The 27,150-nt window shown below is 40.9% G+C and overlaps 1 protein-coding gene across 3 annotated transcripts in view; it reads left to right on the forward strand.

Annotated features, from left to right (window-relative positions):
• Alg8 (ALG8 alpha-1,3-glucosyltransferase) overlaps window positions 1-25,880 on the forward strand; it is a 28,377-nt gene extending 2,497 nt beyond the window's left edge. For 2 of the 3 annotated variants that reach the window (XM_070034924.1, XM_070034923.1), the window contains exons 2-13: window positions 527-605; window positions 2,872-3,065; window positions 7,272-7,381; window positions 9,189-9,256; window positions 13,343-13,469; window positions 13,839-13,942; window positions 15,156-15,276; window positions 18,038-18,177; window positions 19,903-20,042; window positions 22,272-22,369; window positions 22,652-22,724; window positions 24,901-25,880. In XM_070034924.1, coding sequence (XP_069891025.1) covers window positions 527-605; window positions 2,872-3,065; window positions 7,272-7,381; window positions 9,189-9,256; window positions 13,343-13,469; window positions 13,839-13,942; window positions 15,156-15,276; window positions 18,038-18,177; window positions 19,903-20,042; window positions 22,272-22,369; window positions 22,652-22,724; window positions 24,901-25,132 — 1,486 coding nt within the window. In that variant the 3' untranslated portion in view covers window positions 25,133-25,880. Of the gene's footprint in view, window positions 1-526; window positions 606-2,871; window positions 3,066-7,271; window positions 7,382-9,188; window positions 9,257-13,342; window positions 13,470-13,838; window positions 13,943-15,155; window positions 15,277-18,037; window positions 18,178-19,902; window positions 20,043-22,271; window positions 22,370-22,651; window positions 22,725-24,900 lie in introns of those variants that run through there. The other variant, XM_070034925.1, reaches the window with a different exon arrangement.
• Window positions 25,881-27,150: the final 1,270 nt, after the last annotated feature.

Consider the following 27,150-nt stretch of genomic DNA (forward strand, 5'->3'; position numbering starts at 1 on the left):
TTTTTTCTTTTTTCTTATGTGGTGCTGAGGAATCGAACCCAGGGCCTCATTCATGCAAGGCAAGCACTCTACCACTGAGCCACCTTCCCAGCCCCCTCTGCAGCCCTTTTAACTGACTTAAACAACTTAAAGAGGAACTTTGACCTTCCAACCTCCAGATAAGCGAGCTGCTTCAGGATTTTCTTTTCTTTTCTTTTCTTTTCTTTTGGGTCCGGTTGTGGAGCCTGAATTCTGGGTCTGGGCGCTGTCCCTCAGCTCTTCAGCTCCACTTGAGCCACAGCACCACTTCCGGCTTTTTTCTTTTTGCTTATGTGGTGCTGAGGAATCGAACCCAGGGCCTCAAGCATGCAAGGCAAGCGCTCTACCACTGAGCCACCTTCCCAGCCCCTGCTTCAGGATTTTCTAATGCATGTTTGTGTCTTCATAGGATAGTGAGCTGTGATTGTTTATGGGCATGTCAGTCTTTCTGACTAAATTAGAAGTTGATCTTTTTTTTAATCTCCATTTTATTTTTCTCATTGCGTAGCCATTCCACAGATTTTGAAGTACACCGAAACTGGCTTGCTATCACTCACAGTTTGCCAATATCCCAGTGGTATTATGAGGTAAGTTAAATTTTTTTTAATTTTTATTTTATTTAAATTTGGGGGGGGCGGGCTGGGAAGGTAGCTCAGTGATAGAGTGCTTGCCCTGCACGCATGAGGCCCTGGGTTCGATTGTTCAGCACCACATAAGCAGAAAAAGCCAGAAGTGGCGCTGTGGCTCAAGTGGTAGAGGGACAGTGCCCAGTCCCAGAGTTCAGGCCCACGACCGACAAAACAAAACAAAACTTTTTTTGGCACTAAGGTTTGTACCTTGTGCTTGCTAAGCAGGTGCTTAATCACTTGAACTGTGCCCCTTAGCCCTTTTTTGCTTTAGGCTTTTTTTTTTTTAATGGTCCTGGGGCTTGAACTCAGAACCTGAGCACTGTTCCTGAGCCTCTTTGTGCTCAAGATTAGCACTTGAGCCACAGCACCACTTCTGGCTTTTTTGAGTAGTTTATTGGAGATAAGAGTCTCACAGGGACTTTTCTGCCCAGGCTAGCTTTGAAGTGTGACCCTCAGATCTCAGCCTCCTTAGTAGGATTACAGGCATGAGTCACTTGTGCCCAGCTTTTAGTTATTTTTTAGGTAAGGTGTGAGCCACCAGCACCTGATTTAGTATCTTTTTTTTTTTTTAATGGTGGTATAGGGGCTTGAACCCAGGATCTCACACATGCTTGGTTGGTACATTATCATTGAACCTCATATCCATCTGGCTTTCTGCTTGTTATTTTGGAGGTAAAGTCTAGGAAATTTTTTTGCCGGCCTTAAACAATTATCCTCCAGATCTCAGTGTCTTGAGTAGTTAGGATTGCAAGCATGAGCCATAATCATCACTGTCTTTTTTTTATAAACATATATCAACTATATAAAAGAAGAACTAGGCACTGGTGGCTCATGCCTATCATCCTATCTATTCAGAAGGCTAAGACTTGAGAATCTCAGTTTGAAGGCAGCTGGGAAAGATTCTTATCTCCAGTTAACCAGCAAAATGCTGTAATTGGAGGTGTGGCTCAAATGATAGAGTGGCAGCTATAAGCAACAAAGCCAAGCCAGAGGGCAAGGCCCTGCATTCAAGCCTCAGTACCATCACACAATTAATTAATTAAAGTAGTAATGTTAAAATGTTGATAATAAAAAATGTAATTTTTAACTTCTCTTTCCACAGTTCATTGTTCTGTTTTGTTGGCAATTTGGGGTTAGAGAAGGAATTTTTCAAGGTGTAGAATTTAGTAAGTCAATTCATAACCTCAGTGCCCTGACAAGAGCCTCTGGGTTTGCCTCATATGAGGCTTCTGTTACTTATACTGCAGGGAGAGTAAATTCATCCTCATAAACAGAAGATTGGGCTAAGAATATAGGTGAATGTCAGATCACTTGCTTAGAATGTATAAAGCCCTGAGTTCTTTCCCCAGCATTGCAAAAAAGAAATAAATAAAATGAACAGAGAGCTAACAAGTATTTTTGCCTAAGTCTTTTTCACCTCTCTTTATTTTTTTAATCACTGAGAGACCCTATGATTAAACCTCTAGTATACCTGTAGAGGAAGATTTTTTTACTCTAGAGTAAAAACTGCAAAGTAGGCACATTATACTGGTGTCAGTTTTTGTAGGTTCAAGGCCTGTCTTTAATTTTTCAGGCATTCTGCAGTGAGAGAAGTGTGTATATGTGTATGTGTGTGTGAAGACAAGGTCTTGCAACATAGTCCAGGCTGCTCTCAAACTCCAGCTTCCCAAGCAGGAGATCAGCCTTCTGCCTCAACTTCTCAAGTGTGTGGCTTATATGCATGTGCCATACCCATGGTGTTCTGGACTTTTTTACATAGTAATCACTTTAGGACATTAAAGACCAGGTAATGAAATTTTTTTAGATGACCAATTGTTTATTCTCAATTTTAATACACTTTATTTTTTGAATTTATTGTCCAATTTAATTTCATTCCATGGTAAAGAAAATATAATTCCAAAAGAAAGGAAATAGGGATAGATGTTCAGAATCAGGAAAGTAAATGAGAGCTTTAGCCTCAAGAACAGACCTTCCATATTTTGAGAGCTTTGCTATTTTCACCAGGACTAATAGATTAATCAGCAGATTGAGAATTTAACCTACAAGGAAAAATGCCTACTTCAATCTCCATATGCTATCAGTTTTTCAAATTAGCTTGCAATAACATTGATTTCATCCACTGAATGTTTCCTAATTATAAACATTTAAAGACTCTAGAAAAATGAAATTTTTTAATTGTTTATTTTGTTGTTTATGATGTATTTTTCCTTTGATTTTTATCCAGTCAACTTCAGAGTGGACCTTGGATTATCCTCCCTTTTTTGCTTGGTTTGAGTATGTCCTGTCACATGTTGCCAAATATTTTGATGAAGAGATGCTTAATGTATATAATCTGAACTACTTCAACTCAAGGACCTTACTCTTCCAGAGATTTTCTGTCATCTTTACAGATGCACTCTTTGTGTATGCTGTTCACGAGTAAGTCCAGAAAGTATCTGTGGAGATATTTGTTTGTATGGAGGGGACTGAAGGAGCATAGTATTTAGTACTGACTTATTCCCAACTTAGAGGAACCAAATTCATATTATTGCAAATGCTACAATGAAAAACTGAGTTGTATCTTAAACCATGAATATTTACAGTGAGCAGTTCTGGCAGAGTCTTGTGGAACAAATAGGCATAAGGAGAAGTTTCAGAGATCTTCAAAGAGATTGTGAGTGTTCTATAAAGAAGTAGTTTTTCTCACCAGAATATCTCCACCTGCTTTTCTTTCCCTCCTTGTGGAAAGCCCTTCAGGAGCTTCTGTGATCTGCCCTGTTGTTTGGGACCCACACATGCATGTAGTACATGCAAACTTGTACATGTGTCCATGGTGTTAACCACCAAAGTCTATTCTTTTTTTTTTTTTTTTTTAATTATTTTTTTTTTGTCCGGTTGTGGGGCCTGAACTCTGGGCCTGAGCACTGTCCCTCAGCTCTTCAGCTCAAGGCTAGTGCTCTACCACTTGAGCCACAGCGCCACTTCCGGCTTTTTTCTTTTTGCTTATGTGGTGCTGAGGAATCGAACCCAGTGCCTCAGGCATGCAAGGCAAGCGCTCTACCACTGAGCCAACTTCCCAGCCCCCAAAGTCTATTCTTAATAGAACTTGGGAAATCTTACCGAATGCTTTTTGTTGTTTCTGGATTCTTTATGAAGATTCTTTTCTTTTTTTTTTTTTTTTAAAGTTTGAACCTTTCATTTATTTTTATTTTTTATTTTTGCTAGTCATAGGGCTTGCACTCAGGGCCTAGGCACTGTCCCTGAGCTTTTTTTTTTTTTGTCAGTCCTGGGGCTTGAACTCGGCTTGGGGCTGTCCCTGCACTCTTCAGCTCAACGGGAGCACTCTACTGCTTGAGCCACAGCGCCACTTCCAGTTTTCTGGTGGTTAACTGAAGATGAGTCTCATGGACTTTACTGCCTGGGCTGGCTTTGAACCGTGATCCTCAGATCTCAGCCTTCTGAGTAGCTAGGATTACAGGCGTGAGCTACCGGCACCCACCTTCTCCCCCCGCCGCCGCCCTCCCCCCCCTCCCAACCCCAGTCCTGGGGCTTGAACTCTTAGGGCCTGGGTACTGTCCCTGAACTTTTACTCAAGGTTGGCTCTCTACCACTTGAGTCACAGCAACACTTCTGGCTTTTTGTGTTTATATGGTACTTAGGAATGGAACCCAGGACTCCATGCGTGCTAGACAAGCACTCTACCACCAAGCCACATTCCCATCCTCATGAAGACTCTTATTTTAACTGCGTTCCTTTTTTAAAAATTTTAATGGTTATTTTTCCTTTTATTTTATTAATTTTATTTATTTATTGTTTATGTGGTACTAAGGAATCAAACCCAGCGTCTCATGCATGCTAGTCAAGCACTCAACCACTAAGCCACATTCCCTGTCCTTAACTGTGTTTGTATCATATTTATTTTTTTAGTTTTTTAAAATTATATTTTATTAGCATACATTAGCTATATAAAAGGGGTTTTATTGTGACATTTCCATCCTTGCATACAATGTATTTCAATTAACACCCTTATTAGTCTCCCTTATCTCCCTTCCCGCTTAAAACACTTTCAACAGGTTTCATTGTTCTGTTCACATATGCATACAAACTACTTCAGCCATTATCATCCGCATTTACTTGCTCCTGCTAATACCATTTTATGTTTTGCATCTTGTACTTATAACTTAACTTTAAGCATCTAAAAACACAGGTGTCATTTGGGTACAACTCACGCCTGTAACCTTAGCTATTCAGAAGGCTAAGATCTGAGGGTCGAAATTTGAAGCCAGCAAAGGCTTCTCACAGAGAGAGAAATCCCTGTGAGACTTACCTCTGATTAACTGCCCAAAAACTGGAAGTGGAGCTGTGGCTCAAAGTGATAGAGCACTAGTTTTGAGCAGAAGAGCCAAGGCACAGTCCCCAGGCCCTGAGTTCAAGCCCCACAACTACCAAAAGAAAACAAATAAAATACATGTCTTGTACATTGACTTTCAGCTAATGCTTTTAGTTAATATTGGCTTCTGTTTGATCATAGTACTTAAGGTGATGGGTGTGATTTTTGACAGCAGTGACTGTCCCTTCAGTGACCCTTGTCATAAATATATCATTTCTATTTGTGAGGCCCTCTGGACTCAACCCTTGTCCAAGTCAGGAAATAGTCCCTTGGGAATGTTTTAACCCTGCTTGTTCTTATTGAGTAACTTGTGTTTAACTGCACAACTTTCAATGTTTATGACCTTGCCATAGTTGGAAAAGAAAGTGCTTTGTAGTATAGTCCTTTCAAATAAAAATGTTTTTGGGTTCAGACTCTCCAGTAGACAGACAGACAGGCAGGAATTATTTTCATCAGCGAAGTAGAGGAAGCAGTTAAATGAAATGGTTAAAATCTGGGTACTGGTTCCCCAAACTAGACAATGTGTTCAGATTTGTTTTTACTTATTTATCTATATTTACTATATTTACTTTTTGTACAGTACTAAAAATTGAACCCAGAGTTTTGAGCTTGCTAGTCAAGTACTCCACAACCTGAGCCCTACCCCCTGGTCCTTTTGCTTTCATGCTTTTGCTTGGGCTGGCCTCAGACTGTTCCACCTACCAAGTAACTGAGATTACAGGAATGTGCCACCCAGCTAGATTATTAATTTGTTTAGTTTTCTTAATTATTCTGTAAAGTTATTCATTTTTTAGAAAACTGAATGGGGCTGGGAAGGTGGCTCAGTGGTAGAGCGCTTGCCTTGCATGCATGAGGCCCTGGGTTCGATTCCTCAGCACCACATAAGCAAAAAGAAAAAAGCCGGAAGTGGCACTGTGGCTCAAGTGGTAGAGTGCTAGCCTTGAGCTGAAGAGCTGAGGGACAGCGCCCAGGCCCAGAGTTCAGGCTCCACGACCGGACCCAAAAAAAAAAAGAAAACAAGTTTCCTGAGACCACCTTTTCCAGTCCCTCTTTAATTGCTTTTATTATTCATACTATAACAGTCTCATAGCCAGGCACTGGTGGCTCACGCCTATAATCTTAGCTACTCAGGAGGCTGAGATCTGAGGATTGCGGTTCAAAGCCAGCTCTGCCAGGAAAATCTATGAGACACTTATCTCCAATAAACCACTAGAAAACCAGAAGTGGTGCTGTGGCTCAAGTGGTAGCGCACTAGGCTTGAGCTGAAGAGCTGAGGTACAGCACCCAGGCCCAGAGTTCAAGCCCCATGACTGACCAAAAAAAGTCTCACAGCTTTTCCTGCCTGGGCTGGCTTTGAACCATAATCCTCAGATCTCAGCCCTCCTAACTAGCTAGGATTACAGATGTGAGCCACTAGCACCTGGCTTTCCATGAACTCTTATCATCAATAAATTACCAAAAAGCCAGAAATGGAGCTGTGGTTCAAGTGGTAGAGCACTACCCTTGAGCAAAAAAAAAAAAAAAAAAAAAAACAACAAAGATAGCACTCAGGCAAGCCCCAAGATAGGCACACATATACACACACACAAAAGACTCATACTTGCTCTTTTATAATCATCACCACTAACATTTTGGTGCATATTACACTAGAATATTTTGAAACATACTTAGTATAAAATAAAAATGGGATTATTTTGTCCTTTCACCTATTGCTGCCACTGTCTCAGCAGTAACATACTTTTTTATATGGCTTGTTCTTAATTTGGCCGATATGCTCTCTAGTTCAGAATACTAAATGCCTTGGTCCTCATTTTTCACTACCCTTCTTTTTTTGTGGGGGAGAGGGCTGGAATTGAACACAAGGCCTTGGTAAGCATGTACTCTACCATGACCTATACCCCTGCTCCTGCATTTGCTGAGGGGGGGGGAGAGGTCATAGGGCTTTAACTCAGGGTCTCCTGAGCTTATGAGCCACCAGGGCCTGGCTGCATTTTTACTCTTAAGAACTGAAATAATGTGTATCTTCTTGATTTTTTAAAAATCCTTATTTTTGAATTTTTTTCTTAAATTTTTTTGGTTTATTAAATATACTCTGAGATCATCTCTTAGCTTCCAGTTTTTCAAGCAACAAGATAGCATAGATAGTTTGTCAAGAATGGCTCCCAAAATGGACCATAGTGTACTCCACAGAAAGCACTGTTGTATTCTAGTGAAGATGAAGTTGTGTCTGTTTATTTTCTGATGTGTCAACCTAGGTGCTGTAAATGCATTAATGGAAAAAGAGCAAGTAAAGAACTTATGGAGAAGCCGAAGTTTATTCTGTCAGTGTTACTACTATGGAACTTCGGGTTGTTAATTGTGGACCGTATCCTTGATAGTCTGTGTACTAGTCCCCTACTTATTCTGCTGTACTTTAATAATTAACTTTTTATAGTGATGATTATCAAATGTAAGCTGCTTTAGAAAATAGGCTACTGGGCTCCTGTCACCTTGCTTTCTGCACAGGTTTACTGGACTCTGGTTGTTAGGATACTTTGTTCCTGGAAAGTTAATAGTAACATGTAAGAATCAGTTAAATTTTCTGTACTATATGTGTGCATATTGCAATTTGTAGCTTGTCTTTAGATTTATCTAACAAATGTTATAACACATTGTTGTAAATACCTTTCATAGGAAAGACATAGTGTGCTTATGGGAACATTCAGGACTTCATGTTTTGCCACTATCTCAGCTTACCACATATTAATGAAGTTCTTTTTTTTTTTTTTTTGTCGGTCGTGGGGCTTGAACTCTGGGCCTGGGCGTTGTCCCTTAGCTCTTCAGCTCAAGGCGAGCGCTCTACCACTTGAGCTACAGCGCCACTTCCGGTTTTCTGGTGGTTTTATTGGAGATAGGAGTCTCACGGTCTCTCCTGCCCGGGCTGGCTTTGAACCGCGATCCTCAGATCTCAGCCTCCTGAGTAGCTAGGATTACAGGCGTGAGCCACCAGCGCCCGGCTTTAATGAAGTTCTTAAACACAAAGGGTCTGAATGTAATTAAAATCCTAATGAAAGAAGCCTAATATTTTTCAGTCTCCATAAAAGTAACTGGTGTGGAGGAAAACACCCAGGTTTTGTTTCAGTCTGATCTGACTGTAGTCATAGATATGTTGTCATACAGTTTAGTAAATTAATGTCTCTTAGCCTTATTTTATTTAGCTGTAGAAAGTATGATTCTAACAACCTCACAGATATTGTGATGCTTAATAATGAGATCAAGTAGCCAGGCACTGGTGGCTCAGGCCTGAAATCTTAGCTACTTAGGAGGCTAAGATCTGAGGATTGTGGTTCATAGCTAGCCCATTCAGGAAAAATCTGGAAGTGGAGCTGTGGGTCAAGGGGTAGAGTGCTAGCCTTAAGCAAAGGAAGCTCTGGGACAGCCTCCAGGCCCTGAGTTCAAGCCACAGGAAACCCCCCCCCCAAAAAAAAAAATTATCTGTGCTTCAAACAATAGAACAGCCAGTTGTAATAGTATATGCTTGTAATCCTAGTACTTGGGAGGCTAAAACAAGAGGATAATGAGTTTGAGGCTAGCCTAAATTGTATAGAGAAATCATGTTTCAAAAAACAAAAGAACAAATGGGAGTCCTGCTCACTGACTTTCAGTGGCTGTGGGGTCCCTTCCCTCTTAATCCCTAATTCTAAAAAAAACTTCTTGGCTCTTCGCTGCCTGGGCCCTTAAGGTAGGAAAACACATGGAAACATTTTTTGCTTTTCTTCTTAAACATAAATTCTAATTCTAGGATTTGACTCTTTATAGAAAATGTTTATGGGGGGGCTGGGAAGGTGGCTCAGTAGTAGAGCGTTTGCCTTGCATGCATGAGGCCCTGGGTTCGATTCCCCAGCACCACATAAGCAAAAAGAAAAAAAGCCAGAAGTGGTACTGTGGCTCAAGTGGTAGAGCGCTAGCCTTAGCTGAAGAGCTGAGGAACAGCACCCAGGCCCAGAGTTCAGGCCCCATGACCGGACCCAAATAAACAAACAAAAAAAAAATGTTTATGGAAAGCCAAATTAATAGTAATATTTTTGTCTAATTTTAGCATATTAAGAAGGCATTTACATTTTCTATACTTAACTAACATAGTTCTTTTAGAAATTTTTATCCCCTGTTGTTTGTCCTTGACATTTCCCCAGATATCCATTTCCAGTACAATGGGTTTTTATTTGGATTAATGCTACTCTCCATTGCACGGTTGTTTCAGGTAAATACAAAGCGCCTAATTCGATTTGAACCCTTTGATGTTTAACTTGTAAAGGCAACATTGCAGTGGGTGATGGATTAGTCTTAAGTTTTATAGACACAGGGTAGTCTCAAAAATTCTGTCTTTTCTTTTGACAAGTTTTCTTCCTTTTACAGATGAGAAAAATTATATTTAAAGAACTTAATAGAGTGTGGCAGGCCTGAATTAAGCTTGAGTTTTGTGTTTGGTGGGGGCCATTTCTGTAGGTGGAAATTTCTGGCAATTTTTATAGCATAGTACCTCTGCTGGTGCTTTGCCATCAAATGCTAGTAGAGAAGTAGAATGGGAAATAGAAAATAAGGAAGCAGAAAAAGTTGGGTTAAAATCCTGACTAACAGGTCGGGCACTGGTGGCTCACGCCTATAATCCTAGCTACTCAGGAGGCTGAGATCTGAGGATCGAGGTTCAAAGCCAGCCCGGGCAGGAGAGACCGTGAGACTCCTATCTCCAATAAACCACCAGAAAACCGGAAGTGGCGCTGTAGCTCAAGTGGTAGAGCGCTTGCCTTGAGCTGAAGAGCTGAGGGACAGCACCCAGGCCCAGAGTTCAAGCCCCACGGCCAACCAAAAAAATAAAAAAAATAAAAAAATTAAAATCCTGAGTAACGCTGAGTCACTCAGTCAAGGGCTGCACACATATATTTGCTGCGTTGGAGTAATTGCATGGAATGTCTTACTGAATAAACCTTATAAACAGTCTATGAAATTGTCTTAATAATTGCCGTCCTTTTATAGGGGAGAAAATAAAAATTTCAGGTATCTGGGCCACTCCTCCTTAATCTGAATCAGAATTTCCTGGGTAGGGTTTTAGGAATTTCCTAAGGGATTTTAATATCTCATGCAACAAGTTTGGAAGTCTTTGACCAAAGACAAGTCATTGGGAATGACTTTATATCATACATAAAATTTACTCCTGCATTCTTTTTTGTAATGCAAAACCTATCATAGATACTTTGAGAAGATCAAGTTTAATAGTCTGTTTTAAAGTTCTTTATTAGCTATAGGGGCTCAAAGTATGGCTCAGTGGTAGAGGACTTGCCTAGCATGCCTGACACCATGGATTCATTACCCCACACTGTAAACAAATAAATGAAAGTTTTTTGTTGACTATAAATGTCTTGATAAACTTCTCTTAGCCACAAAAGGCCACATAGTAGCCAAGTGTGATGGTGCATTTCTGTAATTCCAATAAGAAATAGGAGAATCATGAGGCAGGAGGATTATAAATTTAAGACTATATATAGTGAAATCTTGTTTCAAAAAAGAACACTGTGGAAAAAGTCACTTTGTACATAGAACATAATTGGTGTACCATGAATGATTGTTGGATGGTTCAGCTAGACCTGGTTAAGTTGTAAAATTGGAGCCATACCTATTCTAGACCACCCATGATGAGATAGTGAGAAAAGGAACTTGGCCTTTGTGGGTCTTTGGCAGTTTCCCTCATGGACTATCAGGACCCTACCACATTTGAGCCTTCTAAAATTCCTTTGATATAGATAAAATTCAGGCTTTTTTAGTTTACTCTAGGGGGTTTTGTTTGCAGTTCTAGGATTTAAACTTGGGTCCTCAGCTTGCTAGGCAAGCACTCTACCAATTGTACAACACCCCAGCCCTTCTTTGCTTTAGTTTTTTTCTTTTTAATAAGTTTTTTATTGTGAAAATACTGTACAGAGGGGTTACAATTACATGAGCTGAGACAAGGTAATGAGTACATTTCTTATCAAGCATTGTTGCCTCCTCCTTTGTTTTTCCCCTACCATCCCTTCCCTCCCATCTCTACAACTACACTCCCCCTCCCCCAACCCCTACCCCTCCCCATTCCTATGTAAACTATTTGTTTTTTCCCTTCCCTGCTTTAGTTATTTTTCAGATAGGTTCTTGTATTTTTTATAGGACTCAGACCCTGATCCAACTGCCCTTAGGCATGGCTAGGAATGCCACAATCAATTTACTTATCAAACAAGGTTTCACTAACTTTTTTTTTTTTTTTTTTTTGCCAGTCATGGGGCCTGAACTCTGGGCCTGGACACTGTCCCTCAGCTCTTCAGCTCAAGGCTAGCGCTCTACCACTTGAGCCACAGCACCACTTCTAGCTTTTTCTGCTTATGTGGTGCTGAGGAATCGAACCCAGGGCCTCATGCATGCAAGGCAAGCACTCACACCACTGAGCCACCTTCCCAGCTCTCACTAACTGTTTTATGTGCCAATGCTGGGACTTGAACTCTAGGGCCCTAGGCACTGTTCCTGAGCTTTTTCGCTCAAGGCTAGCACTCAACCACTTTGAGCCACAGTGCCACTTCCAGTTTTCTGGTAGTTAATTGGAGATAAAGAGTCTCACTGACTTTCCTGGCTTTGAATCTCAACCCTCCTATCTCAGCCTCCAGAGTAGCTAGAATTACAGGCGTGAGCCACTGGTGGCCTGCTTGACTCCCACCCCCCTGCTTGGGGGTAATTTAATGGGAGATAATGAGTCTTACAGACTTTCCTGCCTGGGCTGGCTTCAAACTGCTGGCAATGTGGCTCAAGTGGTAAAGTGCCTGCCTAGATAGCTGAAGGCCTTGAGTACCCCAGGTCTACCTTTTTAAAAAAGGGGGGGGTATTTAGCATAACACCATGTAGAGACTGTGTGTGTGTGTGTGTGTGTGTGTGTGTGTGTGTGTGTGTGTGTGTGTGTGTGTGTGTGTGTGTGTGTGTGTGTGTGTGTGTGTGTGTGTGTGTGTGTGTGTTGTGTGTGTGTGTGTATGTTGGTCCTAGGGCTTGAACTTAGGCTGAGTGTTATCCCTGAGCTTTTGTGCTCAAAGTTAGTGCTCTACTGTGTGTGTGCGTGCGTGCATGCATGTGTGTGTGTGTGTGTGTGTTGGTCCTAGGGCTTGAACGTGGGCTGGGTACTGTCCCTGAGCTTTTGTACTCAGCTTTTGTACTACTCAAGGCTAGTGTTCTACCACTTGAGACACAGCTCCATTTCTGGCTTTTTGGTAATTAGTTGAAGGTAAGAGTCTTACACACTTTTCTGCCTGTGCTGTCTTTGAACCACTATCCTCATCTCAACCTGAGTAGTATTTCAGGCATGAACCACCAGCCCAGAGTTCAGGCTCCACAACCGAAAAAAAAAAGAAAAGAAAATTTAAATCATATAGAAGGGAAGAGTAGTACAGTGATCTACATGTAGGAGGAATATTTTTATATATAACGTAAGCATATTTCATTTGTGTTTTAGAATATATCTTCTAAAAAAATAGCTTCTATTTCAGGTGTGGTGTTTCATGCCTATAGTCCTGTCACTAGGAAGGCTGAGACAAGAGGGGTTTTTTGTTTTGTTTTTTTGGTCTTTTGGATTGTTTGTGGGGCTTGAACTCCACTTGGGTGCTGTCCCTGCGCTCTTCAGCTCAAGGTGAAGGCTCTACCGCTTGAGCCACAGCACCACTTCTGGTTTTCTAGTGGTTTATTGGAGATAAGAGTCTCACAGACTTTCCTGCCTGGGCTGGCTTTGAACCATGACCCTCAGATCTCAGCTTCCTGAGTAGCTAGGATTACAGGAGTGAGCCACCGGCACCCAGCTGACAAGAGGAGTTTTTGAGCCCAGAAATTCTAGGCCAGCCTGGACAACATAACAAGACCTCAACTTAAAAAAACAAACAAAAAAAAAAAAAAAACTTTTTTCTTCTTTCTTTTTGCTCTTTGATTTTGAGACAGAATCTTATTGCATGGTTTAAGCTGTCCTCAAACTTGAAATTCTCCTCCCTCAGCCTTCTAAGTCGTTTTCTACTTTCTATTCATTGTTTTTTAGAATAACTTTAGCTTTATGGGAATGTTGCAAAAGTAGTTCAGAGTTGGAGTTCTTGAATCCCTTATTCATTTTCCCCTAAGGGTACCGTATTACATAACTGGGCATTCAAGATTAAGAAACCAACCCTGGTTTATGTTCATTTTGCCAGCTTTTTAACTAATGTTCTTTTTCTGTTTCAGAGTCCAGTCCAGAATACTTCATAATTGCATTTCAATTACTTTGAATTTTAAAGCACTGTTTCCCTTCTCACTGTCCTAGAAAAGGCATATGGAAGGAGCATTTCTCTTTGCCACCCTTCTCCACTTCAAGCACATCTACCTCTATGTAGCACCGGCCTATGGTGTATATCTGCTGCGATCTTACTGTTTCATTTCAAGCAAACCAGGCGAGTGTCAGTGATGATAGAAAAATCTTTTTTTTTTTTTTCCTTCATTCACTGTATTGACTTAGTGGCTTATTAATAGAGTATTATGAAACACAGCATGTACCTCTCAGTTTTAGACCCTGTAAACCCTCTACCATCCTGACTTCTCTGCTCTTTCCATATGGTCTAGTGTACAGCTGCGTGGAATGGCATATAATCCCATCTTTCAAGGGGCTAGAGCAGAAAGATCTTGAATTTGAGGCCAGTCTGGGCTGTATATAAGCCACTATCAAAAAATGAGGAAGATCAGTGTCCTGTTGGGGGTATCTTGTAGTTACTGTTGGGGGACACTTGTCCATGCGCTTGATAATGAGTGTTCCCTTTCTGCAGATGGCTCTGTCCAGTGGAACAGTTTCAGTTTTGTCCGTGTTTTTTCCCTGGGACTGATTGTCTTCCTAGTGTCTGCTCTTTCATTGGGTCCTTTCCTAGCTTTGGTAAGTTTAGTAGTAGTAGTAGTAGTAGTAGTAGTATTGGTTTCTATTGTAGGGGGAGGGGTTATTGTTACATCTCTACACATGTTTATATTATTCTAATCAATTTCATCCCCTCCCCTTAAACATAGCATCCCCAACAAGTTTCTTTATTCCATTTTCATGGTTGCAAATAATTTAGTTTGATAATATTCAACCTCTTTTATCCTCCCCACAAGCATAATACCGTCTAACCTTTTTCTTTCTTTCTTCTTATTTTTTTTAAAAACAAAGCAATATACCATGTACTGGTGGCTCATGCCTGTAAATCCTAACTTCCCAGAAGGCTGAGATCTGAGGGTCGCAGTTCAAAGCCAGCCTTGGCAGGAAACTGTGTGAGACTTCTATATCCAATTAACCCCCAGAAAGCTGGAAGTGGCACTGTGGCTCAAAGTGGTAGAGTGCTAGCCTTGAGCAAAAGAGCTCAGGGATAGCACCCAGGCCCTGAGTTCAAGCCTCACAACTGACATAAAATAAAGTAATACATGTTTTTGTTTTGTTTAGAAAAAACAACGAAGCCAAGAATGTATGAAATAAGTAAAAACTAGTCCTTTCTTACTTCATGTACCTCTTATGACCTCTCAAAGGTAGTGTTCTCTCAGACATTTTTGTGCATATTCACCTTTGTATAGGTTAACTGAAATGTTACTCACAAAATTGATCTTCATTATTTGTGGATTGCATATTTCAAAATTCACTTACTTTCCAAAATTTATATTTAACTCCCCCCCCCCCAAATCAGTATTTTGCATTCTTTACTGGTCAGCAAGTATTTTCAAGTGCCTATAATATAATAGATGTTCATTTTTCCTTTCCCACCCTGAAATGGGTTTTAATCCTACTGAAACAGAAGAACCTTCATGTTCTCTGCCCTACTCTCCCTTCACTCCAGGAGACCCAGATCAGGTGCATTCTGTAATCTCCTTTGCATCTGAAAGACCTTCATTATTGTATTTACTCCAGAACATCATGGACTGAGATTCAGAGTATTTCTATGCGTCTTGTCCCAGTGGTCAGTTCACAAAAGTGGTTTCTGAACTGCACAGCATCAGACAACCACTTGCCCAAAGGAACAAAGACTTCCTAATGTGGGCCACATTGTGCTCTAGCCAGTTCTATTTTTGAGCTTGGAAGTGTTTGATGACTATTTAATCAGTTTCATTTCTCTTTTCAACAGAACCAGCTGCCTCAATTGTTTTCCCGACTCTTTCCTTTCAAGAGAGGCCTCTGCCATGCATACTGGGCTCCAAACTTCTGGGCTCTTTACAATGCTTTGGACAAAGTGCTGTCCATCATCGGTATGGTAGCAGGTCTTCTCCTAGCCTGTGAATGCTGAAAGGACTGGTCACTGGGAGAAATGGACAGCCTGCTGTGTTTTGAATGTGGCAGAACTGTTTGTTCTGTAGTCTTGAACATCAGTTATCAGGAAGAACAAGGCAGCAGTTTTTGGAGCTGAGGCTTTAAAGCAGTAAATAGACTGCATTCCTCATAAAAGCTCCTTGTGGCAATGAGATGTGGGTCTCTGAGGGGGAAAAAAAAAACTAAATATTTAAACACTTTTTAAAGGTAACTTTTGCCTAAAGGAAAACATTATTCAGCAGAATTTAACCCACATTTAAGCTTAAATATATGAAGAAGCAAGGAAAGAAGAATGTGTAATTTGTGACTGTGAGTTTCAAATCAATAAAGTGATATCCCTGCATTTATGCATGAGAGGAACAGAAATAGAATGCCTGAGCTAGGCTTTTTAAGTCTGGCTTTTTAAGTTAAATACAGGCCTTAATCTGGCTCTGCTAACAGTAATTCACAGTGAAATAGTTTAGTCTGTCATTGTTTTATTTATTTTGGGGTTTTTTTTGGTGGTACTATAATTTGAACTTGTAGCCTCATGCTTGCTGTTTGAGCCCCACCCTCAGCCTCAGCCTCTCATTTGTGAATCCAGCTGAGCATTGTGGGAAAATGCAGGACCAGGAGCCATGGTTAGCAAAGTTTTTCTGTAGTGTATCACATAGTCACATATATAGTATTTTTGTTTGTTTTGTTTTGTCCTTTAAAAAATGTGAAAAACTGGTATGATGACCCATGTGTATAGGCCCAACTACTTGAGTAGCTGAAGCAGGAGGATCACTTGAGCCCAAGAATTCAAGAGTAGCCCTGCTTTAAAAAAAAAAAAAGTAAAAATGTAAAAACCATTTATATACCTTCACTGCTATGGAAAAATGGCTCTGAAGGCTGTATTTAGCCCTTAGTCTATAGATTTGTTGACTTCTTTTTTTTTTTTTTTTTTTTGGTCCAGTTGTGGGGCCTGAACTCTGGGCCTGGGCCCTGTCCCTCAGCTCTTCAGCTCAAGGCTAGCGCTCTACCACTTGAGCCAGAGCACCACTTCCGGCTTTTTTCTTTTTTTGCTTATGTGGTGCTGAGGAATCGAACCCAGGGCCTCAAGCATGCAAGGCAAGCGCTCTACCACTGAGCCACCTTCCCAGCCCAGATTTGTTGACTTCTAATCTAGATTTTACAAGACTTGGTGTAAATTGCTGCTGTGCACCTTACCAAGTCATTACATTCCTGTAGTCTTACTTATTACTGCAGGGAGTCTACTGCTGAAACTGTTCCCACACAGTGTGATATAAGGAACAAAAGCAAAAAAAAAAAAAAAAAAATGCTGGATTGTCAATACCAGAGACTTTGGAGCTAGACATACTCAAGTTCAGTCCTACCACCTATTAGTCATGTGGCTTTCAACAAATTTGCCCATCTGTCTGCCTTAAGGAGTTAAAAGTAATGTCTACTCTTGGCACATGGCAGGTAGCTCCTGTATGGTAGCTGGTATTAACTGCTTGTCATGTACTTACTGGAACTTGTAATTTGGTAGCAACATTGTCACTCACTGTGAATCCAGCCTTAATATACAAGGCGCTCTTGAAAAGTAATTTTGAACAATATTTCAAAAAAACTTTGAACAGCCAGCTTGAGCCAGATTGAGATCCAGGGCTGAAACTGCTATAAGAAACTGCTATGCCTCCCCTGGAGCACCTACTTATAAAGCACAAGCAACTGTGTTTCAAAGAAATAGTTGTTAGCTTTAAAAGAAAATCAAAAGCTGGGCTGGGAAGGTGGCTCAGTGGTAGAGCACTTGCCTTGCATGCTCGAGGCCCTGGGTTCGATTCCTCAGCACCACATAAGCAAAAAGAAAAAAGCCGGAAGTGGCGCTGTGGCTCAAGTGGTAGAGCGCTAGCCTTGAGCTGAAGAGCTGAGGGACAGCGCCCAGGCCCAGAGTTCAGGCTCCACGACCGGACCCAAAAAAAAATTAAAAAAAAATAAAAAAGAAAATCAAAAGCTGAAGGGAAAGGAAAAGAGGTAAATAAGTAGAAAATACTTTGATAGTCTTCATCTTTCCTACACTGCACTGACTTTGAATGGCATTAGTCACAATTGCATAGGTGCTCCGGCTGAGACTATCCTGTTGCCCTGGAGCTTTTTGGGATGGAGCTAGACTTAGATCATTTGATAAGAATTTATTGAGTTCCCATGTCTGGAGATAGAAATGAATTCATCATTTGTCTCTAAGAAACACATGAAAGGAAATGAGTACATAAAAACAGTGTGCAGTGATCACTAAAATACAGAGCTCACAAGAAACTCAGCTTTCTTGGTGAGTAAAGAAGGAGTTATTTTGGCAAAATGAGGTCATTTTAAGCAAAGCCTCAGAAAGAGACATAGTGTTATGTGTTGGGGATACAGTTAGTTTTATTATGGCCAGGCCACACTTAACACTGTAGAGTTGAGGCTGGAGAGGTAAGAAGGGACTAGATCATGGAAGACTTGATAAGCCAAACCTTGTAGGCTGCACAGATTCTCCATTCCAGTCTTAACTTACAACTGATTATAATTGTAAAAGCCACATTCTGGAAGAGGTAAGATAGTACAGATGAGTTCATAAAAGCTTGGTTTGAACAGCAATAAGATTTACTCATTTATTTTTCTCAAGGAATTGACTAACAAAATGTGGAGTTCCATTAATAAAAATAAAGCACATTACAATGTCTACTTTCTGTGTAGGTTTGGAATTGAATCTTCTCAACCCCAATAAGATCCCCAAGGCCTCAATGACTAGTGGCTTGGTTCAGCAGTTTCAGCACACGGTCCTGCCCTCAGTCACACCCTTGGCAACCCTCATCTGCACCCTGATTGCCATGCTGGTAAGACCTCAGCAAGTGGTACTCATTTCTCCAGTGTGTTGCTCTGCTTTGCTTACTGCCTGGCTGATTGAATTTCACCTTTCAGGCTTTTCCAACTGCAGGATAAATTCCATGGCTGAAATCCTACAGACTGAAATATTGCCTAACAATTCTTTTTTTTTTTTTTTTTTTTTTTTGGGGGGGGTCCGGTCCGTGTGGCCTGAACTCTGGGCCTGGGCGCTGTCCCTCAGCTCTTCAGCTCAAGGATAGCACTCTACCACTTGAGCCACAACGTCACCTCCAGCTTTTTTCTTTTTGCTTATATGGTGCTGAGGAATCAAACCCAGGGCCTCAGGAATGCAAGGCAAGCGCTCTACCACTGAGCCACCTTCCCAGCCCCGCCTAGCAATTCTTAAAGGAACTTTGAACACAGTAAAGAATTATCGTAAAGCCTCTCTGTCAGAGATTCTTGCCACTGGTTATGAGACCATCTGTCTAGTCTGGCATGGGGAGGCCAGTGAGGAGAAGGTATAGACCACATGGTTGAGAAAAAGGAAATTTTTTTTTGTGCCAGTCGTGGGGCCTGAACTCTGGGCCTGGGGCTATCCCTCAGCTCTTCAGATCAAGGCTAGTGCTCTACCACTTGAGCCACAACACCACTTCTGGATTTTTTTGCTTATGTGGTGCTTAAGAGTCGAACCCAGGGCCTCATGCATGCAAGGCAAGTGCTCTACCACTGAGCCACCTTCCCACTCCCCGAAAAAGGTAATCTTTATGGCAGGAATATCTACACTTTGTTTTGTTTGTCAGCCTTGGCAAAATGATCAGAATACATCTGGCTGGTGCATGGATATTATGTCTTAATGAACTAAGAGTTGGCTGTAAGCTCAGCTCTGTTGATAGTTGATGCAGTTTTAATTTTTGTTTCCAAATGATGGAACCTACTAGCAAAGATACCTGACTTCTTAATTATGTGGCAGAACTAGTATGTAGGTAACTAAGCTCATATTTTAACCAAAGCAGACGTGTTTTTTTGTTTTTGTTTTTCTCAAAATCTCAAACCGTAAGCTTTATACAAAAGGTAATAGTTTTACTGTAAATCACACTCAAGCTCACAGAACCAGATACTTATTTATTAATAGTGTGAAATCTAATTTATAGTCCATAAATGTGTGAACTTGGGTAGTTTGACTTAAGAGGTTTAGTAAGGGGCTGGGAAGGTGGCTCAGTGGTAGAGTGACTGCCTTGCATGCATGAGGCCCTGGGTTCGATTCCTGAGCACCATATAAGCAGAAAAAGCTGGAAGTGGTGCTTTGGCTCAAGTGGTAGAGTGCTATCCTTGAGCTGAAGAGCTGAGGGACAGTGCTCAGGCCCAGAGTTCAGGCCCCATGACCGACAAAAAAAAAAAAAAGAAGTTCAGTAAATATCAATTAATAATATAGATGACTAATAATAAATCTGTCATAAATTATTATATTGTATAGCCCAGAACTTATCATTTCAACTTATTTAATAACTGGGATTAATTGTAGTAAGTTAGAGTCATGCTTCTAAATACCTGCTTTTCCCTTTAAAAGTTAGTTAACTTTAAGTGGACTGTGCACAAAGGGATAAATTACCCAGTTCAATGAAGCATTGTCTAGAATCTCCTGTTTTTCAGAGATGATGCAAACTGTACTTTCCTAAATACTTTATAAAGCCAACTAGAAATGATACTGAAATTTTATCTTTGCCTATTGTTTCTAGCCCTCTATTTTCTGTCTTTGGTTTAAACCCCAAGGGCCCAGAGGCTTCCTTCGATGCCTAATTCTCTGTGCCTTGAGCTCCTTCATGTTTGGGTGGCATGTCCATGAAAAAGCAATTCTCCTTGCAGTTCTCCCAATGAGGTAAGCTCATAACTTGGCAATCAGCATTGCTGACCAATTTCACTGTTTTCCAACTGCTCTGCTTCTCTCTTATCTTGTTCAGTGGGATTTGATAGGCAAAGGCAAAGGACAGATTTCCAATAGGACAGGACAGGAATGTTTAACTTAGGCCCATGAAGGTTCCTAGGGGTGAGGAATGTCTATCCAGAGAACCATATAAAGGCCACAAAATCATTTGGTACATGACAAGATAGATACATTATACTTCTTGTGGGCTGCCTACATCCATCTGCATATATTGAATTTTGTGTGGCTTTTGAATGATGTTATAAATATCCAAATGGCTGTTGGGGGGAAAAAAAGTTCTCCTTCCTGTAAAGTATATAAAAATGCATGTGCTTTTTGTATTAGATTAGCATGATAGGTCTGGATAGTGAGTGCAGCATCATTTGGAAAGCATGGACTTTGGCATTACTACATCTGTGAAAATAAAGTTCCATGGTTTCTTATTAATTGTCAGTCAAGTAAGGTCTGACTCCATTCTGGAATAATTCTATAACATTTATACTGCACCATAGATTTTCCAGAACTGTTTTGTTTTTGTTTTCTTTTGAGCCTCAACAATCTTTAAGGTACTTAGCATACATTTGTATCATTCCTATCTTAGCATCAGCAGGTACTCTGGCTTGGAGAGTTCATGACTGATCCAAAGTAACACTGTTAAGCCAGACATGGCAACTTACTCCTATGTGTAGACACCTGTGTAATAGATGCCATCTGGGGCTGTTGCTTAGTGGAAGAACACTTGCCTTGCATGAGGCCTTGGATTCCAGTCTAGAATCACAGAAAAAATAAAGCATGCACTTTCTATGCCTAGCAAAAACACTCCCAAGCTTGGCATAGCAGTATATACCTGTAATCTCAGCACTAGAGAGTTAGAGTCAGGAAGATAGAGATGGTAGATAACCTGGGCTACACAGCAATACAAAACAAAACAAAGTCACACAACTAGCAAATAGCAGTCAGTGCCTAGCCTGATCTTTTGATGTTAAATTCTGTGGTGTTTTCACTCTGCTATTCTAGGGTGGGGGAGAGAGGGAAAAGGCATTGTAAATGCAGTGCTCATAATTGGAACTCAGTAGATAGATGGTAATGGAATCAGCCTTTTTTCTGGAAGTTTGTCTCAAAGCTTAAGGAATCACTTAAGCTCTAAAAAAACATTAAGCAAAATTTTCAGGTCAGTCCCTGTTTCTCTGGGTTTATTTAGCAACATGGAATTTCCAAATAAAAGGAGAGCAGAGGTTTTAATATCTGTGTGTGTGTGAGAGAGAGAGAGAGAAGAGAAAAGAAAGAGAGAGAGAGTGTGTTGTGGGGCTTTAACTCTGGGTCTGGGCACTGTTCCTCAGTTGTTCAGCTCAATGCAGCTCTCTACCACTTGAGCCACAGCACCACTTCTGGTTTTCTGGTAGTTATTGGAGATAAGAGTCTCAGGGACTTTCCTTGCCCAAGCTGGCTTTGAACCGTGATCCTCAGATCTCAGCCTCCTGAATAGCTAGGATTATACGCATGAGCTATAAGTGCCCGGCAGTTTTTAATATCTTTGTACAGGTGCAGGGCTTTGTGTACAAGACAAACTACAGGTTTGGGAATGAATTTGAGTCCTGTTTCCCTGACTGCTCCCTCCAGGCACCTCCCAGCCCCACAATATCCCTTTTTTTTGGAGAAGGCAATTAGTCAGGAAAGTGAGCTGCACTGTTTGTATTCCCAGATTCAACATGGTACAATATTATCAATTGCTTACCAAATGGATATTTTCAGTTGAACTGGACTTGTAGCAGAATCAATATTTATTTTATGCATAAGCCAGTTCTAAGAATATTAATAGATGCTGTATTCAAGCTTTTTGCAAGTGTAGTTTAAGTTGTTTTAAGAAATTATCATAAGCCAGGCACTGGTGGCTCATGCCTGTGTTCGTAGCTACTCAGGAGGCTGAGATCTGAGGATCGCAGTTCAAAGCCAGCCCAGGCAAGGGAAGTCCATGAGACTCTTCTCCCCAATTAACCACCAGAAAACCCAACATGGCTGTGTGACTCAAGTGGTAGGGCTCTATGACTCAAGTGGTAGGGCTCTAGCCTTGAGCTGAAGAGTGCAGGGACAGTGCCCAAGCCCAGAGTTCAAGCTCCAAGTTCAAACCCCATGACTGACAAAAAAAAAAAAAAGAAATTATTATAAAAATTTTTGTATTTTTAGCCTCTTGTCCGTGGAAAAAGCAGGAGATGCTTCAATTTTTTTGATTCTGACCACAACAGGACATTACTCCCTCTTCCCTCTGCTCTTCACTGCACCAGGTAAAGCAGCTTCTTTTGACTTTTGACTAGCATTCCCTTTTCACCCAGGGCTACACATTAGGACTCTCTGACTTAACCAATCAACACTATAATCTCTCAAAAGGAGAAAGCTCATGTGTTCTCTCATTTTGCCCCTAATTTTAAGTATACTTAGATGTCACAAAAAAGTGTGGTCAAGTTCATTAATTTGACATATTACTGTGTCAGTGTGCTTATATTCCCTTAATTGTTAGAGACCTTTTATCTGTCAACTAAACTATCATCTGTATTTTCTTTTGACAGAGCTTCCCATTAAAATCTTACTCATGGTACTGTTCACCATTTACAGTGTTTATTCACTGAAGACACTATTCAGGTAATTAAAAAAGTAAATTTAAAGTTATATTTACTCTTGTAAAATACTCCTTGAAGAGTCAGATAAGCCTTTGAAGTTTTGTTTCACATTATAACAATAGTATAACAGCATTACCTTTTTTAAAAAATTGCTAAATGCAGCAGTAATACTCATTAGACACTATGTTGAAAATGAACTGTACAACTTGTGGGTCAGGATGGGAGAGAAAAACTCGTAGAGTTAGGGAAGGGGTGACATTGTCCAAAGTAAATGTACTCTTCACCTGATTTATATAACTGTAATCTCCCTGTACATCTCCTTTTAGTAACAATAAAAAATTAAATAAAAATAATAATTTAATTTTTTTTGTTAAATTTGCTAAGTAGAAGGCTAAATTACCCATATAATACATTTATCAGGACAGCATTGATTGTATCTTTAGTTTGGGGGAGTATTGGAGAAAGACCTCTTTGAAAGCCAGGTGTAGGTCACACATAGATACTTTCGGAAGCACAGACAGGAAGATGGAGAGTTTAAGACCAGCATAGGCTACATAGTGAGAGCCTGTCTCAAAAAAAATAAAATAAGGGGCTGGGAAGGTGGCTCAGTGGTGCTTGCCTTGCATGCATGAGGCCCTGGGTTCGATTCCTCAGCACCACATAAGAAAAAAGAAAAAAGCCGGAAGTGGCGCTGTGGCTCAAGTGGTAGAGCGCTAGCCTTGAGCTGAAGAGCGGAGGGACAGCGCCCAGGCCCAGAGTTCAGGCCCCATGACCAGACCCAAAAAAATAATAATAAAATAAAATATGAAAATTAGGGGCTGGGAAGGTGGCTCAGTGGTAGAGCGCTTGCCTTGCATGCTCAAGGCCCTGGGTTCGATTCCTCAGCACCACATAAGCAAAAAGAAAAAAGCCGGAAGTGGCACTGTGGCTCAAGTGGTAGAGTGCTAGCCTTGAGCTGAAGAGCTGAGGAACAGCACCCAGGCCCAGAGTTCAGGCCCCACGACCGGACCAAAAAAAAAAAAAAAAAAAATTATGGGTAAAATTACAAAATACAGAAAAAATGGAAAAAACTAAAATTATTAAAAATTAGTACAGAATTATGAGAATAAGTTTTTGCTTTTCTAACTAATATTAGGACTATTTTTTTTTCTTTTACTGGGGCTTGAACTCTTGGTTACCTTTTTCGCTCAATGATGGCACTACCAATTGAGCCACACCTCCACTTTTGGCTTTTTGCTGGTAAACTGGAGATAAGAGTCTCATGGGGCTGGGAGCTGGTAACTCCCCCCTATAATTTTAGCTACTCAGGAGGTTGTGATCTGAGGATCATGGTTTGAAACAAAAAACTTCATGACAGAAAATTCCATGAGACTTTTAATTCCTACTTAAGAAGCTGAGATTGGATGATTATAGTTTAAAGCCAGCCAGGGAAGGAAAGTCTGAAACTCCATCTCTAAAATACCCAGCAAAAAGCCAGGCTGGAGGCATTGCTAAAGTTGTAGGACCAGCCAAGCAAGCACAAAGCTCTGTGTTTAAACTTTAGTATTGGCCAAAGAAAGGTTAAACTATTGGGGCTGAGAATATGGCTTAGTGGTAGAGTGCTGGCCTAGCATGCATGAAGCCCTGTGTTCGATTCCTCAGTACCACATAAATAGAAAAGGCCAGAAGTGGCACTGTAGCTCAAGTGGTAGAGTGCTAGCCTTGAGCAAAAGAAGCTCAGGGTCAGTGCCCAGGGCCTAAGTTCAGGACTGGCAAAAAAAAAAAAAAAAAAAGGTTAAACTATTATTGATGTATGCTTACAAAAATATTTAAAAAATAAAATATAAAGTAGTAAATTTTGTGTTATTTATACTTTACCAAATTTAAAAATGACTTTGAATCCTCAATTATGTACATATGGTCTTATCTACTATGCTAGCTAGCACCCCGTCCCTTTCTCTATTCCATATGCAGGGCTAATTTTGTGTGAGTAGATTCAGCTAAGTGATACCATATGTAGATGACTGGGAAAATTTGGATTGCCAAGGTACTATAATAGATCATTAGTATTTTTGCTACTTGTGAGGTTTGTTCAGTCTTCTGACTCCAGCCTTGGCTGCAGTTCACATCACAATGTGGCAATGGGAAGCTTTAGCTAGGGAATGTTTACTAAACCAAAATGGCTTATCTAAAACCAGCCCTTTTCTCTTTTCCTTCAGAAAAGAAAAAGCTCTCTTAAACTGGACTGAAACTTTGTACCTCCTTGGCCTAGTGCCGCTGGAAGTCTGTTGTGAATTCCTGTTCCCTTTTACCTCTTGGAAGCTGAGGTATCCTTTTATCCCTTTGTTACTGACCTCAGGATACTGTGCAGTGGGCATCACATATGCATGGTTTAGGCTGTACTGCTCAGTGTTGATTGGCCCTTTCATCAGCAAGACAAAGAAGCACTAAATAAAGGAACTGCTTGGATGTACGCCAAGCAATTACTTCATGGGAAATTAATCAGAACCTGAAGAAAGTTGCCAGTGGCATGAGCCATTCATTTCAGTAGATATGTTCAGAGGACCATTTTTCCACATTTGGCCTTGCCCAGCCTAGCAACCTGATTGTTGCCATGGTGAGAAGCCATTTGCCCTCTACACGCACTGGAACACATCTGAAAAAAACTTCACCTTTCCTTGTGAAAGTTCTCTGAGATCATTCAGACTGTCGAGCTCACTGAAGGCAAATGGAATCTGATTAGCAGCATAATTGTTCATAGCCTACGCTGATAGGTCACGATATGTATCAGCAATGTCAGGATATAAAGCTTAATTAGATTTCAATACTGAGAGAAATATTTCCTCTGTTCAGAGAGAAATGTAAATAAAATGCCATTTTGTATTTCTGCACAAAATACTTATGGATCATTATCAGCTCCTACATTTTCCTATTGGAGTGTGTGCTGGCAGATGGTGTGCTGGCCCCCGGTCTGTACACCTTGTTCCAGGAAGGTTTGTTTGTTTCCATTGAAATGATAATAATCATCAACAAAGCCAGGGGGAATATTTAATGCACTGTTTGAGCCAAGCAACAGAGACTTCAAACCACAACTGTTCTTACATTGAGTTAAGGACATCTTGTTCAGCCTCATTTATTCTAACAGCAAGCATTGCAAGTTTGGATAAGGCTGCCATTAAAACTTCCTCCTATGAGCAAATGACATGGTTTTTGCAGATTTGTTTTCCCTCCCTTCCTTGAGAGTACTTTATGCATTTTTTTAACCTCAGTTTATCTAATGCCTGCTGTGTGTTCAAAAGCCAATATATTTCCGGGCTGGCAAGGTGGCTCAGTGGTAGAGTGCTGTCTTGCATGTATGAGGCCCTGGGTTCGATTCCTCAGCACCACATAAGCAGAAAAAGCTGGAAGTGGCACTGTGGCTCAAGTGGTAGAATGCTAGCCTTGAACTGAAGAGCTGAGGGACAGCGCCTAGGCCCAGAGTTCAGGCTCCCCAGCCAAAAAAAAAAGCCAATATATTTCTAGACACATTTTATTTACTCTTCCCCTAAGAAGAGGCAGTTCAAGGTCCATGGCATTCTGGATGCTAATCTAGCTATTGCATCTTTTGCTAGGGGCATGGCTCAAGTGGTAGAGAACCTAAGTTCAAATCCCAGTTACCCCATGTCAAAAACACCCACACTTATCCCATCTCAAAAATCAAGTTGTTTGTTGCACAGGTAAATATGGGAATCTGACAAAAGGAAAGGGAAGTATGCCTCCTCTAGTCCCTCACGTCTCCTCTGCATCCTGTGCTCAGGTCACAGCATGGGAGGGAGTGCCATTTCCTCCAAGTGAAGGTAGCACTGCCTAGTAACAGAGTCAGCCTGGCTGGAATCTGTAGGCAAATTATCTTAGCAACCTTTACCTCAGTGTCCTTAATGTCGCAAATGAATATGTAAAAGATTTAGAACCTTGCTACCAGAAACAGCTTGTATTCAGTATATAGAGGTTGCTATTTATATGCATTCTTCCATCTCCCTTTCTTTTTCCCTCCCTTGAAATTTTGCACCCCATCACATGTACATTCCTACGGCCATAAACAGCTGTAACACAAAAATGGACTATGTTTTCCTCAGAAGATCACACTTACCTGGAGAAGTCCTGTCTTTGACATAGTTGAGTAAGTGAAGCAGCCCACCCAGGCCTTGATTAAAATCCAGTTGTTAGCTAGGGGCATGGCTCAAGGCTACAGTGCCTATCTAGCAATTGTTGTTCTCTGAGTTCAAAACCCAATACCAACAAAAATAAGCATTAAAAATGCAAGTGTTTGGGCTTGGAAGGTGGCTCAGTGGTAGAGTGCTTGCTTTGCATGCATGAGGACTTGTGTTCAATTCCTCAGCACCACATAAAGCAGGAAAAGCCGGAAGTGGCACTGTGGCTCAAGTGGTAGAGCGCTAGCCTTGAGCTGAAAAGCTGAGGGACAGCACCCA

This window comes from Dipodomys merriami, unplaced genomic scaffold (assembly GCF_024711535.1).
Source record: "Dipodomys merriami isolate MVZ:Mamm:240054 unplaced genomic scaffold, mDipMer1.0.p SCAF_25, whole genome shotgun sequence".
In the NCBI taxonomy this organism is placed as follows: Eukaryota; Metazoa; Chordata; class Mammalia; order Rodentia; family Heteromyidae; genus Dipodomys; species Dipodomys merriami.